The 17,995-nt window shown below is 38.8% G+C and overlaps 1 protein-coding gene across 1 annotated transcript in view; it reads right to left on the reverse strand.

Moving 5' to 3' along the window:
- The window catches only part of DGKQ (diacylglycerol kinase theta), a gene marked incomplete at its 5' end in the record, with an annotated part of 102,067 nt that overhangs the window by 9,319 nt on the left and 74,753 nt on the right, over positions 1-17,995 (reverse strand). The window contains 6 exons of the mRNA XM_085312442.1: positions 246-357; positions 1,876-2,022; positions 8,659-8,759; positions 10,444-10,625; positions 11,961-12,109; positions 13,522-13,673. Of these exons, the coding sequence (XP_085168568.1) occupies positions 246-357; positions 1,876-2,022; positions 8,659-8,759; positions 10,444-10,625; positions 11,961-12,109; positions 13,522-13,673 (843 nt within the window). The remainder of the gene's footprint in view (positions 1-245; positions 358-1,875; positions 2,023-8,658; positions 8,760-10,443; positions 10,626-11,960; positions 12,110-13,521; positions 13,674-17,995) is intronic.

The raw sequence follows: 17,995 nt of genomic DNA on the forward strand, positions 1-17,995 counted from the left end.
GGTTCTAAACCATTTCCACATGAGGCAACAAGACTCTGAATAAATGCTGGAATAGCCTTAACATCGGTTTGCATTTTTCAAGGATTGAATATTTGCAATGGACTAGTTATTACAAAAATAAGCTGCTTGAGGGAAATGCATTTACCAGAGAAGCTCATTGCCAGTTCAAGGGAATGTGTTTCTCCTACTCCTTGTGCTGCTTGGGATATGAGAGTTGCAGGACTCTTACTGAGGCACCAACTTACCATGTGAACAACGCCAGTCACGCCAACAACCTCGAGCAAGCCATCATCGATCCGCGGTTTCTCAAAGCGATTGTCACTGTCCGATCCCCAGAGATCCGCTCCAGATCCCCAGCTGCGCAGAGAAAACACCAAGGTGACCATCCCTGGGTGCCAGGCTCTCCTGCTTAGCACCCCACTGAAGCCAGACCAGACACATTTGTCAGGCTTCAAAAGCTGGTCACTGCTCCCCACCAGCTGAAGGCAGGCACCATAGTTATCCTGCACTGTAAAAGCAGGAAAACGTCCTAAAATGTGCAAGACCTCTGATGAGGTATTTCAGGAACGAAAGAAGTAGTGAAGTAAGCAGTTTCCATTTGAAAGAAAAAAAAAGTGAGATGCAAGAAATGTAACTACAAAGAGCTTTACTTTGCTGGGAAATACAGGTTATAGCTTTTCTGACCTTTAACTTCAAAGGATTAAAAAGTTAACATTGACCTTACTGATCTTGACAGTATTCATAGAAGCTACTGAAGGGAATTTAAAAGTAAATAACTAAAGGTAAAGCATCAAATTTTTATTTCTGTATCTGGTGAAACTTACTAGTAGTTTAGCAGTTCTTCATGCATTTCTATCCTCAGAAATGCTTCTGACAACTAAAGGTTGATTTCTGTAACATATCAACCTTCCTTCCTCAAATCACTTTCCTGGTTTTTTTTAGTACATTGACTGCTCAATGCTAATCATGGTCTTTTTCTGCCACAGTTCTCATATAAATACATGTGTGTATGTATTTTCAAACTAAAATGGAAAGAGATCTGGACAGTTTAGGAAAACTATATATTTGGAAATTATGGTGTGGCAGCACTGATCACCTGTTGTTTCTGGGAAACAAAAACCCACGCAATCACCAGTAAATATAAGGAAGCCAGGTTTCCTACAGATTCATGCCCTCTTTTTCCACAGCGATAACTCCAGGCTCCTGCAGGTATCAGGAGAACCCTCCCCCATCTCCCATGGTAACTTGGCTGCTAAAAGCTGCCTGGATAATATTGCGCAGCCACCCCACACATCCTTACTGACCAACTGGACCTACATGGTATTTGACCACTAAATCCTGCTGGGCCATCAGTGGAGGAGATGCTCAGGCACCTGGTCTCCAGCAGGCTACAAAATGTGTGCAAGCTGATTACCTTTGATTCTTCCACAAATCACAGCTGGTGAAATCTGGTCAAGGGTTCAAGCAGTTTGGGGGAGGGGGGAAATGGTAGTGGACAGAAGCAAAAGGCCAACTGACCATGCCTAAAAACCCACGCTTTACTACAAAGCTGATCCCAACAAGTCTGAGTACTTTTGGTGAAGAAATCCTTCCAGATTAATATTAGGACACAGGAGAAGAAATAACAAATGTGGAGGGCTTGCACTGGCAAAGCAAGCGGGTTCCACTAAGTGAGATCAAAACAGTACTGAGAGTTAGCTTTCCTAGGCACAGCTGCAAAGCTATGGCTGTGGAGGGGACAAAGATCAAGAATACCCAGTAACAGTCATTTATCAACCTAGACCATTTAACAATGGTGGTAATGTTCAAGTATCAAGCAGCATTTTCATWCATATACACAGATATGTAACAAGAGGATCTTCCTCTGCTTTTTACCTGGGGATATTAATAAAAATGAGTCCTTCTATACTTGGCAACTCCACCTCGTGCTGGTCCACCTGAAGCTTTATGTCTTTGTGAAGATTTCTGGTATGACTTATCTTCTGCAGCCCAACTTTCACATAAACTCCTTTGTTGTGAAACCTAGAAGCAGATCAGCATCCTGTTACTAAAACAGATAAAGCCCAGTGTAGCATTCTTTTCCTCATATATGGGATAACACTGTCGTCTAGCAGGTATGCTTAAAGAATTTTTCAATTAAAAATTTCTGTGGACTGTACTAGCTTTATTCGAGAAACAAACGTCTAGTACTTATACCATTTACTCAAGAGACAAATCATATATATACAAATCATACAGATTGTCGATTACAGACTGCAAAATTTTATCATGGAAAAATCCTTAAAGTGTTGCCTGAATGCAAAACCTCTTTGAAAAGTAAACTTCTGGGCTGAAAAAATGTATTTTTAATTAAGACCTACAAGTCCTCTTCATGAAACACTTTCAAATATTTGATCATGCAACAATAGAATAATTAAGGCACAAAAGCCTTAGCAAGCTTGGGCTTTACATATTGCTAATTTACTGTAAATACACTCAGCTGTAGAAACTTAAAACATGCTTAATAATGTTGACCTGTGATAGACCTCTGACATCTCTAATTTTAGAGTCCAAAAAATGAGACAGAGCTCACAGCATCCTTAGAAAGGTCGAAATATTTTAAGAGTAATGTAAACRAATGCCAGTTAAACATATAGTCTTTTCTTCTATAATGGAAACGTTGGGATACATTGTCTTCAGGAAAACTGAAAATAAGAAGCATGAATTTCTGTTATTTGATCCTGATTATTTGACACACCTGTACATGGGTGTCACTGGAATCCAACTGTGCAAAACGTCTCCAGCAGTGTCTAAATGATGCAGACATTCAAGTGGAGAAGACAGTCAATACAGCACATGGATTATAATCAACTTTTTCAGACAGAGGCTATTCAGTTTCTTTCAATTACCACATTGGGAATGTTTAGTCCTATGCACTAACAGTTTTAAATAGCACAGAATTAGAGGTTTGTGACATAACATGATTTAATACATGCTTCTACTTCAGACAAGGCCAAAAGATACGTCTACGCTAAGACATACTTTGTCTGTTTTGAATGCATTAACTGTCACTGAAAAATAACAGAATATAGACAGGAAACATGGCATTTTCTGTATCTCCAAGGGATATTAACTTTTCTTCCATGAAGAAACAAGCTTCAGAAACAGAAAGAATATAGCACAGTACAGTAAGTCCAGAAGTCATGAATTTCATGACTTCTAAGAGAACTGCTATGGATTGCTGAGGTCCACAGAGCCTGGATACCTTGGGCATGGCACCCCATGATGAAGTGTGAAAACCAGAGAGAGTTCTATCACTCCATGCTTGCATACGTATTCCATTCCTTTCATATCTCTTACTAGAATACTGTGACCAAATAAGAACGACTAAACTGATTCCTGTAACAAGATGTTATCCTTAAAATGGCTAACCAAGCCTGTAAGTGTGAACTTTGCACATCCTCTGCTACAGAGGGGCACCACCATTCTTCATGCATCTRTATTTGGGACATGATTAGGGGAGACAGTGTAAGTGGAAGCTTCAGTCTTACTGGCTGGCTGCAGCCTATTACACATTAGCTTGCACACCTATTTGAAAGAACAGTGTCTCCTGAAGGAAATTGTTGATTATGTACACTTTGCTGATAGTTTTGCTGAAGTTAAATAGAAAGGCAGGAAGAAATAAGTCATCCTTGGGAGCAATCTCCAAATCTTTTTTTGTGCAAGGTATATATTAGGAGGCACAGCTCACACTCCAGGTCACTGATGCAGATGACATTAATGGAGAAGAAGCATGGATCTGCTTAGGTCATCCTTTCCCATGGAGCCAGTGAGTCCTGTATCAGCTTGGTTGCAACACCTGCAAGGTGTCTGTCATCCCAGAATTACCTGAGAGGTTCTCCAGAGTATAAATACTCACTTAACATCCTATTAGCTGGACTAATTTGGAGATTTGATCCACCATTCAAAGTGATGTCACTCTTTCATTTGTCTTCCTATGAAAGATGAGCTCCACATACTGTTAACATCACATATTGCTGAACGCCCCTTTGACCAAATTCACAAGGCTACACCTTACTAGAAGGACAGTTAAAAAGGTATACTCCTTCAGTTTAGGTAACTGAAGATCTTGGAATAAAAAAGGGGATCCTATATGGGAGTAGTTTCATGGATTATGAAATTAAACAAGTGCTTGTAAGTATCGCAATCCTATATTCATCCTTAACAGAATAAGCTAAAGAATGCCTCTTTCCCTTACCAAGTCTCATCACCAAGTCCTGACAGGCTTGGAGAGACATCATAGCATCAGCCTAATTGGGTTAATGTGGCATCATCTCTKTTGCTGCTGCCCAAGCAATAAGCATCTCTGTGGTGCTACTGGACTGCTGCAGAGAGAGAGCTCTGATATACTGCCCTCCTTGCCTGGGAGGGAGATGGCTGCACTGCTCCCACCTTAGTGCTCCTCATCACAGCCTGGACCTTGTTAAGGGAAAGATGTCAGTTTTGCCTCAGAGGTAGAGAGGAAATGCCTGGTCAAGGAAAACAGCAAGTGCATGGCTTATCCAAAGTGCTGCACAGTAACCTGGAGCATCACAACAACCTCAGTAACATGTGTCACCTCTGCAATCCCAAAGAAAAGCACCCTGGCTCCAAGAGCAACTGGCAATGATAGAGTAGCTTTTACAGCATCAGCTAGAACAGCTCATCAGCCAGCTAAAAGAAAAGGCTTTTGTTTGTTTGTTTGTTTGTTTTTTTAAAAAGGGTTGTCTTGGCACCTTCTACCCAAACTTGCTGCTAAGGAGCTGCTCAGACCTGATCTGGGTGAGCTGGTCAGGCARTGCTGGGACAGCTTTGGGCTAAGCCCAATGGCTGTGAGCCTGTATCTGATTAAAATGCTAACTGGTTACCATCATGGGAGAGCACGGGCACCCTGATGGCCTCAGCTTATAAATAAGCTTGGGCTCCACAGAAGCAGAGCAGGAAATGAATTAAGAGCAGGGAGAAAAAAGGAACAGATACCTCCGCAAGGGAATTAAAGAAGGCTAGGAGAGGTACATTTCACCTCCAGATTGTCTAAAAACAGCAGAAAGCCCAAGCTTCCAAAGAGCCAAGACCACTCATTTCAGTAAGACCACACATTTCAATGGAAAATACACATAACACTAATGAGAAAGCTCTAGTACCAGCTCTTGTGCAACTTCTATTTTACTGACTACTTAAGAAAATATTGAATAGAGCTCAAAAGCAATCATTCTGTCATCTCAGTATTTTCTACTGTTGTCTAACTCAACACTGGCTATCTCAGGCAGAGAACTAGTAGGAAAATTCTTATTTTCTTGTCCATTAGACCAATAAAACAACTTCAAATACCAGCACTGAAGTAAAATGGAGATGGTATCTTAGAAAYATGTGTAAAAGAAAAAATGAAGTGAGAAAAGACTTTGCAGAAGGTATTTGGTGCAAAGAGAAACTGCAGATTCTCAGGACTGACTAAAATATATCCAAGGTTGTACTGATCATTATTGCTATGCCCAGTTATCATCTGCACTATGAACACTGATGAATTTTTGTTAGCCTTTTGTAGTGTGTAGAACAATCAGTCCTACATCCTGGAATTTAACCTTTCTATTGGAAAAGAAAACAAATGAAAAACAATGAAGTGCTTCTGAACAACACTTTCTGTATGTTATTTGTGATTAAGTTATGATACTAAGTTATATCAAACACTATCAAATTGCCTAAGTCTGAACAATACAGAAAATGGGTAAAGAGGAGGTGTTAATGCTTGTTAATTTACCTTAAGTTTTCTGACTCTTCAAAAGTACTTGGTAACTAGACTGATGAAATCAAAATTTATATATAACTTACTGGAAGCTTAAGTATTTTATACTGCCACTTACAGTGAAATTTTAATGTACATCTCCAGYGGCAAGAGAAAGCAACACCATCAACAACTGCTTTTCAAGCTTTCATGAAAAAAAACAAAAAACAAAAAACAAGCCAGCCAGCCTTCAAGAGTCACTAGAAAGCCAAATGAGTTGATGCAAAAATCCAGACTTTTCAGAGCTCTGGCCAATTGTTGCCTGTAAGAAAGGGTAGGCTGCGGAAAAAATTTTAAAGGTGCTATATAAGAAATCTATGTGCCAGTCATTTTTAAAATGAACTGCAATTTCCCATGAGCAGTAATAACCAGCAAAGTAGCACCTCTCAGAAGTAAACAAAGTGTTCATAACTGCAGCACACAGCACAGAAAGCTATCAAGGAAAATAACATGAAGACACTTCTATCCAATCCAGCAATCTTACTATCCCATCTTGAGGAAACCACTACTGCAAAAGTTAAGGGGCCAGCAATTAGCATCTGTTTGGGTGATTTTATTGCGGTGATTTTACTGACCAGAAAAGAACATCACCAGATTCACACTGAGAGGACCCAAGTGGAAAAAAGTGAGTCAGACAGCAGTTCCTGCAGCACTCTTGATCCCACAAAGGAAAAAACGAATGACCAACACTATCAACTTCCCTGTCCTCAAAAGATAGAACAGTTTTGTATCTTTGCAAAAGATTTTAAACTTCCATTTAATTGGGCAGAGTATTTTCTCTACCTAACCTTCAAACCATAAGAAGGGCTGTCTCAGCAGTGTTCAGTGTGGATGGCACAAAGATGATGTGGCCTCTCCTGTAACAGGGACCTCTGAAGACTGCTGCAAGATTCCATGGGAAAGGGCAATGAAGACAGATGCTCTCATTTTTAGTTTCACACTATGAAAAAAAACCTCACAAAGCATGGCACTTAACAACTGAAATAGCATCACAGCAAAAACATGTACTGCTTCTGTCTGAGCTATGATATGAGTTTGGGTCTGAATTCCTTGCAGGGAAGTCACCATTGCACCGTGAGCTGCTAGCCAAAGGAGACCTGAGCATGGAAAGATACTCTACAAGGAGATGCCAGAGAGCACACAGTTGTCAGTCTGTTTAGCAGCCTAAGGTCTTGATTCAGAGTGCTAAAACCCATTTTTCCTCTAAGGAGCACCCACAGTCTCTACTGCCACAACACAAAACTTCCCATCTTGCAAACAAGACACAGTTCATGTGTCACCAGTTGTTGCATCTGGGCTCAGGCAGACACTTTCTAGTTATTTTATGGAAAGACATAAAACAAGCATATACATCTTGGGAAAGGGGAAAGTCAGCAGTTGTAACAACCACTGTCACAGCTGGCACTGAAAGGCTGCAGTTACGTGTCAGCACCACTGGACTGCGTACGCGTACTTGCTCCTACAAGACTATACACTTTACCTCAGCATCAATGCATTAACTCATGTTTCTTTTCAAGCTCTTAAATCACAAAAAATATCTAACTCCTTCTTTTCCCCTTCCCCACAATACCTTCACAACATCCTCCATGCACTGTGTCGAAATACATATGTAAAAGGTCTGCAAGAAGGATACCAAGTCACTGCCTACTGCACTGCAGATGCTGCACCCTGTGGACTGGCTGAGATGGACTCGAAGGATGAAAAGCACATAAGGCAATAAAGGTCAGAGCATAATGCTTAAATACAGTGGCAATAAGGAAAGGATCCATCTTTGCAAAGCCAGATAGTATATTAAAGCATAATTCTCATATTAATTTCTCAAATAATTCTGAAATGGTTTTATATACTAGATTAGGCACTACTATAGGCACACATATTATATGACATTATTACCTATGATGATGTTATTACTTATGCAATCCAGTGGACTGGAAATGCAAACTATTGCCTGTTTTACTAATAGTAATTAATGTACTATAAACAATCTTACTACTATTCTATTTTAAAAAATATATATGAATGAGAGCTGTATAGATAGAATACTGCAAGAGAAATGGGAGTAAACATCATTATAATCAGTCAGAGAATATTCTTAATAATAAGGATTTGAATATTGTGTAATTGTAATTGTTTAGATCTGGCCACCGAGAGACAAATTAGAGGACATTTAATTCACAAACACAAGAGAATAAAAGGCTGCCAAAAATGGTTTCTGTAAAGAACTACTGATTAATTACATAAATGCAATTCTTTTTTCTCATCAATTTCACTTATTACAGGGAATATATGTATTTTTATTGATTGATCTGCATGTTAGCAAGGCCAAAGCCTTCAAGCCACATCTTTGATATAACACTTTCTCAATAAGATTCAGAGATTTTTTTTTAATCATTATTACAAGCACGTAGATACTACCATAGCAGTAACCAAGTCTTCAACTCAGCAAAACCCCTGGCAGCGTAGGAACTATACAAAGATATTCTGAGCAACATGTTTATTACTCTTGTAGCAGAACTGACCTTCTTTCTAGTAGAGGCTTTGAATAAGAGGTATGTCTACTATCCTGAAATTTCACTGAAATTTGATACTGAAGATATTGGCTAATAAGTATCCTGAATAATTACAACAGTTCTTCCAAACACTACTCTGTCTTTTTCATTTAGGAAAAATAAATAAATAAATAAATAAATTCCATGTGTAAGAATTCATAGTTAATTTAATTTGTCCTATGCCAGTCTTGCCTCAAGTAGTATTATTTGTAGCATTTCAAGATGATCAGTCATAGTATAAATCAGAAATTATGAAATACCACAACACACAAATATTTGCCCCCCACCCTTGTTTTCCCTGAGGATTACCTGCTATTAAATTTCCCTGGTTCTTCTTCTCTAGCATGATGAAAGTCCAAGCTCAACTCTGCATCGATGCCAAGACCGCAGTAATTGTTCATCTGAACAATCTGACAAAAAAAAAAAAAAAAAATCCCTGCGTTATTTCAAGGCTTACAGTACAAACTAAGAGTTACCAAAAGTTTTCAGCAGTAGTATGTTATGTAAATGATTCTTCTAAATCATCTTCACCTTGACAGACTTAAGACAATAAGCTCCAGAGATACCTCGCTAAAAATAAAGGTATATCGGCAATTATTGATACATGTAGTAAATATTTCTAAACTATCTGGAATGTCAAAATTTAATCTTAATTGCAAGAAACTTAATCAAAATACTTCCTGTAAGTGCAGAAATATCACAATCTAACTTTTCCAAGTGAATCTAAGCAAAAAGTACACAACTCATTGAACATTAACACCACTGAAGATTTACCACCTAACTTACGCTAGATGAGTAAAGAACTCAACTTCACCTACTTAGATGCATTTTTCTACTATTTTTGTTCTTAATTCTTCCTTTGCATGCCACTTCACTGCATAGCTTTTTCTATCCTAGTTCTTGACCCTTCATCTTTAAAAAACAGTTGAGGCACTCAGAGCAAATATAGCCTGTCTCCACCAAGTTTAAAAAAAGCTGGAACTTGAGTGACTTCAATTCTCAAACTGATACTTAATGTATAGGATTTTAAAGCAACTAAACTACAGTTAAAGACAGGGGCTGACCTTTTTACAATTTTTCTACTCTCTTTTCTCCACCTCCTTTTTGTACTATTGCTTAGTCTGTTTTATCTGAAAATAAACTGAACTATGATTCAAACAAAGCTCTAAATCACCACTTCCAATCAACATTTTCAATTTTTGTAAATAGAAAGAAGTGGTAAGAATAAGCGGGACTGTCACTCTATAAACATTAAAAAAGATACAGCACAGACAGATATCTCTACGGCAGTGAGATGACAAAAGATTCATCTCCTGTGTATATTAGTTTGATAGTCAATTGATAGTAATTTTTCTCAACTGTTAAAAGAAAGATCAGAGTAGATTTTTTTTTCTTTTGACTTGGGTTTGTTGCTCAACACTGCAGTTTTATTAGTCTCAATCATGGAATCACAGCACAGCTGAGGTTGGAAGGGACCTCTGGAGATCATCTAGTCCAACCCCCCCTGCTCAAGCAGGGTCACCTAAAGCATATTGCCCAGGATTGCATACAGATGGCTTCTGAGCATCTCCGAGAAAGGAGACTCCATAACCTCTCTGGAGAACCTCTGACAGTGCTCAGTCACCCTCACAGTAAAGATTTTTTTCCTCCTGTTTAGACAGTATTTCTTGTGTTTGTGCCCATTGCTTCTTGTCCTGTCACTGAACACCACCGAAAAGAGCCTGTTTCTGTCCTTTTCACACCTCTGAGGAGTGTTTGGCCTTCCTTTAGAAAGCTTTCCTCATTTCAGAAATATATTTCTTCCSAAGTGAAGCAAATTGGCATGCCATTGTCTCGTGAATCTTTTCATTAAACCCTTCATTAGATAATTCCTGACAAACAACTGAAAAAGGTGTTCGGCAGCCAACTAGTCCTATCAAAACTGAAGTGCTAGATTCAGACGTATGTCATGTTTGCTAAGGAAGAGCTTACTAAGGGCCATGCACAAAGATACATGAGCAATAAAAGATTATACTAGGCTAAATCCATTTTCTTTGCAACTTTCAGTAGAACGACAGTTTCTCAGAATCAAGCCCGACAGGTGCCCAGGCTCACCTTTGGAGGCTCAGGTTCTGCCACACCATTCTCTGCACCTTCAACAGGCTCTTCGGCATCCAAAAGGATAGTCCAGCGATCCATAAGTACATCATCTGCCTCATCCACGGAAATCAAAATGGAGTAGGGGTCCTCTCCACTGTAGCCAGCTCCCCAGCGCAACACCCTCCCTAAGTCGTTACCTGGGCAACAGTGAAGAACCCCAAAATATGACTGCATTTAGTTAGTTAGCAAAAAGCATCAAAAAAATCAATTAGTCCTTTTCTGCAACTCAAATCACAAGAAAATGCCCTATGTAGGTCATGAAAATAGTACGATCAGACTGTAAAGTCAGTAAGAATGAAAAATACCTAAGTGTTGCCACAGTTTCATATATGCTTTAGGTCATGTATACACACGTTGTCTCATCTGAAGACTTTTCACAAAAAGAGACAGAGAAACATTTTGTAGTGGTAGGGGTAACAAGGAGGAGCACAGTTGACCTCACTGTTTTCCAGCAAGGGCTGATGCATCTGCCACTGTCAAAGAGAGAATATTCTCCCCCCTCCAACTCCTGCCTATTTGGACACATCCACACTAACACCAGTTCCACTCTCATCTGTTCAGAAAGTGAAATCAGTGCTACCTTGGAAAGAGAACATGGCATTTGTTATCCAGCACTGGCTACAACAGAGTCATGGCTGGCATCTTCATAGCAAATAGGGAAATTAAAATAAACCTTCTGCAGAACCATCAGGTACAATATTAGGTGGAAATCCACCTAACAGCTGGATTTCAAGCTCTTGGACCAATATACAACTACATGAAGCATTATCTCAGCACTAGGGGCTAGTCTACCTTCTGGGACAGAGGATGCAACTGTCATAAGACACCACAGAATAAAGCCACTTCAGAAGTGTCAAAATTAAGAAACTACATACTGAAAACTATGTGCATTTTGTGTGATAGATACAACGTCACGGTAAATAAGTGAGAATAGATCTTTACCCAATGGATACACCAGAAATCAATCATCTGAAGTACCTACATTTCTCACTTGTGACAAGCTGAAAATGACCATCAGTTTACATGAGCCAATACCTGCTGAGCTCAAAATGACAACAGGGAAAATAAAATCTAAACACAACTCTGAGCTATGTGGAAAATTGAATCTTTGTTCTGTTCTCTGCTGCCCACAACTCAAGTTGTGAAGTTCATTATTTAGATTTAATGCTTGTGACAGCATGTTTTCCCCAGCAGCTAACCCTTCTCAAAACAATATGGAGAACTCACCATCAAATAACTAAGCTGCATGAACTGATAATTCAGTTTAATACTGAATTATCATCCCAAACCACATGCACTAAGACGACACTTAATTCTCCAAATAACAAATTTACTAGTAAATAATGCTAATTATAACTGCATTCAGAAGGGGAACGGAGCTCAGGACCATGCAACCCTAAAAACAAAGCAGTATGAGAATGAAAAGAGAGTGACTTCAGAGTGCATCGAGTGCTTCTGAAGTCAGAGCTCACCTGTTCCTAAAGGTAAGATGGCAACGGAGGGCTCTGAACACACCAGCTTGTGTCTGATCTCCTCAAGTGCACCAAGAACCCAACCAACAGTGCCATCACCTCCACATACCAGTACTCGGAAAGAGGGGATTTTAGAGAATGTGTGAAACCTGCATTTAGAAATAGAGCAGAAGGAAGATGAAGGGTTAAAATGTAGTATAGAAAAGACAAACAGGCTACTCAACAGGCTACTTAAAACAAAACATTCTTAAGTAATTACTGGATTTTTCCTCTATCCTCAGTTTCAAGATCAAATTTAACAAAGCCAACAGATTTACATAAGCTTCCTTTTACATGTTTAGAAACAGTGAAAACCAATTTCCTATGGTTTTTCACAGCTGGTTATAATTAAGTTAATGGAGTTAATAAGTTCCTTTCTCAMCAAAACCAGAGATTTAACTATTCATAGTTTTAAACCGAACATCTATAATTCACTAAAGCTTTGTGGAGATATTCATTAGGTTTCTCGAATCAGTGCTTTTCTACATTGTAAGCATGGTGTTTTCATAGCACTTGTAGTACAGCATATAGTACGATGTTCTTCTTTGCTCTCGCACTTTGTGAATTTTCATCCCATGTATGAAGACATCCTGTAAAGGAATTTTTAACACCCGTTTCTCAAGAAGCAATTTTGCCATAAAGCTACAGAAAAAATCTATGGGTTTAACAACATTAATTAACTACCTCAGTTGTGGCTTGAATTACACTAGAAGGACAATGGAATTATACAGTACTGACAAAAAACTTAGTCTGCACTAGTTGTTTTACTTGCTTCTTGCATAAGCTCCATTTCTCTGATGAAAACTACAAAAAAATTTCTTTGAAGAGCTTGTCAAGAGTTGTTGTTAAAGCAGTGCTGAAATCCTAGCCTACTACAAGTAAACTACAATGACCATCTTCGGTTTTCTGGAGCTGGTAACAAAACTGTGTTGGTTAAGTCAAGTAGTTGGTTACTGCTTCCCTACCAGCACATCATGTTCTGTTGTTTATATTCAGAAACTTTGCAGCTGTGATCAGGCAGGCCCCGTTAATTCTTCAATTGTAGCCAAATTCCATAAGTCAAGATAGAAATTTTTATTACACCATCCTGTTAGTTTCTATTAAATACTAGAAAAAAGGCAAAAACTGAGCATTATTGCCAAGTAATGAGACATTTTTCTCTCAAATCTCAGTTTATCATAAAATCTTTTTACTGTTAAAAGCTTTAGATATGCATTATAATGAAGTTTGTATGACTTTCCCTGGATTGGACTCTATTAGCCTTGATACGGGCACATGCATCAGGAACTACTCTGTTCTCTTCTCTTCAGAGAACATGGAAGTTTACATTTGTTTTCAGAATAAGAATCAGTTAGAAGGCCTGATCCACCACACTGGTCTTCAGGCAAGAAGAGAAGCAATTTAGATCAACTTACCTAGTGAACAGATGCAATTTAGATCTTTACATTTGGCAAATCTGATCCTTCCAAAATAGCTAGCAAAGTAGTATCAACAATAAAGTTAAGAAAATACAATGACTTACCCAGGCAATGGGCCACCATTAGTAAGTTCAAAGACCTGATGAGGATTTAGTAGCTTTCTAAAACTGTACAGCAGATCCCGGCCTTTTAGACCCCCACTTTTTGGATTCACAAATACAAGAAGAGGCCAGCAGTCCTGTGGTATCTTGGAAGCCTGACAAAAAAAAAAAAAAAAAAAAAAAAAAAAAAGGATTAGACAAAAACATAACTACTCCAGGAAAATTACTACTGCATTTCAAAGCATTTCCTAGGTGCTTAGTTAAAAAAAAAAAGATTCAACAAGTTAAAAAAAATCAGTGTTCAAATAAAATGGACAAACAAGCTGTGGAACTTGTTTTGGGGGGAAACTCTTGTGCCTTTTGCCCACTCTAACTACAGAGTTTGGCCTAATGTTAAAAACAAAGGCTCTATATCTAGGCCTTGCTAAACACTGTCAGCAAATAGCATATAGAAAAGTATAGTCTGAGGGATAAAACGACYTTCAGAATCATGTTAATTCAAATACTCTCCTTGCAAAAAGAGAATGCCTTCCAAAAACCAGCTGGTTGTCCTACATGGTTTCTAAGAAGACCACAAAACTTAAATTATATGGACAAAACATTTCAAAATCATCAGGGAGTTTACGGCAGACATTGACATATCTATCCTTAAGAGAGAGAGAGAGAGACTGAAAGSTTCTTTTAAAATTATGTATTTGAAATTTAAATTTGAGAGATTTGGTGCCAGGTCCTTACAATCCTCTCATCTCCTCCTGAGGTACTACGAACAGGGATCGCAAAGTGTAGGAGCACTGCTGTGGAGCCTGGTAACCTTGCAGTGGCCATTTCAAAGAAAGCCATTACAGTGCAKAAGATAATATATGAAGTGATTTCCTGATGTAATCCATATACCATACAGAAGCAGTACCTGTAGCTGAAACAGAGATCAGAACTTCTAATTATGAGAAATACTACTTAAGATTTGTCTTTAAACCAGGCCTTCAATCATTCTGTAAAAACCAGAAAATAACTAGGTATCTTCTATTCCTTCCATCACAGGGCTAAAGACTTTCATACAGCTATAGGGTTATAAGTTAAAACAGTTTATCGGGCATTTCGACAAGCATGTTTCAAAACAGAACTGTTTGCCACAGTTCCTAAGTTATGACAATCTGTATTTACAAGTTGGATAGCATTCAGGGAACAGTAATCTGTCATGTAGCTGACGGGTTGAATTCAGGGAAAAGAACAAAAATATTAAATACATGTCATTTAGACAAGAATGATTTGGAGGACAAACATGGGAAGAGATACTGAAAGCTACAGAAGGATGAGCCAGCACCAAGATAATGCGTCAACTGCTGCATATCAGTAATCTCAGAGAGCATGAATTAAGTCTAAGAATGGAGAAAACAGGAGAAACAACTGAGTAATGCTTTGGGAAAGCGAATTTCAGCCTGACACTGAGATACCCCAAATCGTTGCTTACTTGTATGCTGATTTGCATGCTTAAAAATATACAATAGTTGTGGGCATCTCAGTACCAGATACTTGGTGTCCCAAAAGAGCTGGGCATTAATCCTTGGAAAGTGACACCCTGTCATATGTGTCATGGTATCAGCAGCTACATAAAAATCTCTCTCCTTTGTGTTGCTGTATACATGGGAAACACCTCCTTTCACCAGCTGTGATTTGCAGACTGAAATGGAAAACACACTAAGAAGTGGGAAGCACTAAGTAGGTATGCGTTGCTCCTCTTGCTCCTTCCTTCCTCTTCCTTTGGCCTCTGCTAAAAGGGGCATTTGGYGTCAAAATGCATGTGCTTTCTCCAAAAAAATTAGACAAGGACTATTTTAGCTGGCAGAGAGCCACGAGAGCCACACAGCCCTGTTGTCCTTCTGTCAAGGCTTCTCACTGCCAGCAAAGCAGCCAGATTGGCAAGAGAAAGGTTGCAAAGTAGACCCCACAGGGCACCCAGCTTTAACTTGACAAACCACCTTCACATCCTACTGCAAAGGCTTTTAAGTCAAAAAAATCTCTCACCTCCGTATTCAGGCTTTACTGAAAAAGGGGAAGCAACTATTCAGATCATGCCTAACATAACAAAGGGAGGAGGAGGGGGAAGGAATAGTTTTATTTGTACTAAGAACAAAAAAAGAATATTTGTAACTAACAAAAGGAAGTATAAGCAAAACAATGCATGCCACTGTTGCATAAAAGGAGGACTTCTTGAATTGTAATGCCAACATCTCCAGGATCTACACATCCCGGCTAGAAAGCAGGATTTTTTCCCCTTGTTCTAGCTTCTGCTCTGTGTTGCGTCCTCACATGCTCACTTCCCACATTTGGCCTTCAAACATTTTAACTTTCTTAACAAGATATCTGAAGCCTCAAGCTTGGTTCTACACCCAAAAGCTTCTCCTTTTTTTTTTTTTTTTTTTTTNTGTAATAAAGGGGACAAGAAAGGAACAGAAAAGGGGAAATTTAAAGAATATTCTCTGCAGCTCAAAGAAAACAAAAACTTTAAAAAAAAGAGTGACAGGAAAGCAGCCAGCCCAAAACTTTAGTCAAACTAATACCTTATCAGAATGAAGAAAAGAACATATGATTACCTACTCTTCTTCAAGAAAACAGCTTGCAAAAAGTACTGCTTGCGGACATTTAAAAGCAACATACTAAGCACTTGTTTTATATTACTTGCTTTTACAGATAATTTCTAAATCCCTGGGTTTAAAACAAAGTAACTAAAAATTTACAAAGATCTTCAGGGACTTGCACTGGTTTTTGAGATTTGGTAAGTTCTGAGACATTCAAATGCACAGCTGTGTTTTGGAAAGTGGTCTGAGTCTTACCCAAGCAAATATAATACTGCAAGTATGTATTTACAATTTCCACAAAATTGCCATCTAAATTTCCTAGCTGTCAACTGTTAATACTGTTTTAAAAAAAGTGAAACATATATCCTGAATGCAATTAAGAGTCACAAGCAGCTGCAGAGATTGCCTGGACTATATAGAGTGCAATGCACCTGTGCAAATAAACATTCTAAAAAAGGTAGAGGCTCTCTCAAACTGTGCTTTTCCTTATGCTTAACATGCTTCCAAACATCACTCTTTGTTAAACTTAAAAGATTAAGAACTAGTGCTAAACCTATACGAGAAAGGGCCAACACCAACTTTTGAGTAGGGGTTAAAAATTCAGTGTGAACACGGTTTTAAGGTTCACACTGCCGAGCAGGGTCATGAGTAGTATGACCATAAGGATCTCGCTCTTACGTGGTGGAATTTTTTCAATTCCCTCACCAAAACCCAGCGGGGAGATATGAATTATGGCCTGTTACTCCGCTGAAGGGAACGCATGACTCACAGCCTTCGGACTCCCTTCCCCCTGCAGCCCCGTTTTGACACTACACTTGAAAAGTGAATTCTACAGAGGGGTTTTGTGCTGGCTGATGTTCAGGAAGGAATTTGTTGCTTGTTCCTCAGAGACAGCTAATGGAGGGCGTGTGATTTATGCACTCTGGCAGCCACTGCACATTGCTTAATTTGTCAGGATTAGTACAAAGTGGCTGCAGGCTCATGCAAGATATGCATTATTCAAGTTAATCCCCTTTCTGACGAGTATACTGTACAATCACATCTAATAACAAAACAGAACAAGGTGTCCTGTACCACAGGCCTGCCAGCTTGACATTTACCGTCTATCTTCCTCTATGGTGAGTTGTTTCCAAGAACTGCAGAAATCTCTGCACTCCAAGTAAATTTGACATTTGCAAATAGGCTGTCACCAGCATCTCTCCCATGTACAAGTACACATCATCTCCCAAGAGCAAGATTCCTCCTCCCTGGCTGGACAGCATTGTCCTTACCTCTTACGAAAAATGATGTGCAAGGTACGTCAGCACAACCAGTATCTTAGCAGGAGCTCAAAGAAAAGTTTCTATACTTTTGGGGAAATTGCTGCAGCAGCAGAAGGATGGAAAGTAACTGCTCGTAGTGTTTTGGTTAAGAAGGTGATTAAATGGGAAAGCTTTTAAGTTGGACACATTTGTGTGAAGATCAGTGCAAATGAATCAGAAATGGAACGTTCTAATCATTCGGGAAACTCTTCTTTTTTACTACTCATAAGAAATCCAAATACAGTAAGTCAGAGGATATTCCATTGATGGTGTTTTGTCACTAGTTCCACTCAAAAAAACTACGTCCTTTGTAGTTGGTATCAGGCTAGAACAACTATCTGAAGCTTTTTTTTGTTCAGTAATTCTGTGAAATTGGCTTTCAATTCAAAGATTCTGCTTTGCAACATCTCTTCAGCCTAACATGCTACCAAACAGGGGTACCAAAGTGCCTCAGTATCACAATGAGGTCTTCAAACATATTAATACAGCAGCTAGTAAAAGATTGCACTTGTTCACATTCTAATGAAAACAGAGTGTTTTCACTCACTAAAATATCATGAAATGAAAATGTATCTGATGAAATTCTTAAATGCCCAAGAT

Source organism: Rhea americana, unplaced genomic scaffold (assembly GCF_003343005.1).
Source record: "Rhea americana isolate MKP2758 unplaced genomic scaffold, rheAme1 scaffold_365, whole genome shotgun sequence".
Lineage (NCBI taxonomy): Eukaryota > Metazoa > Chordata > Aves > Rheiformes > Rheidae > Rhea > Rhea americana.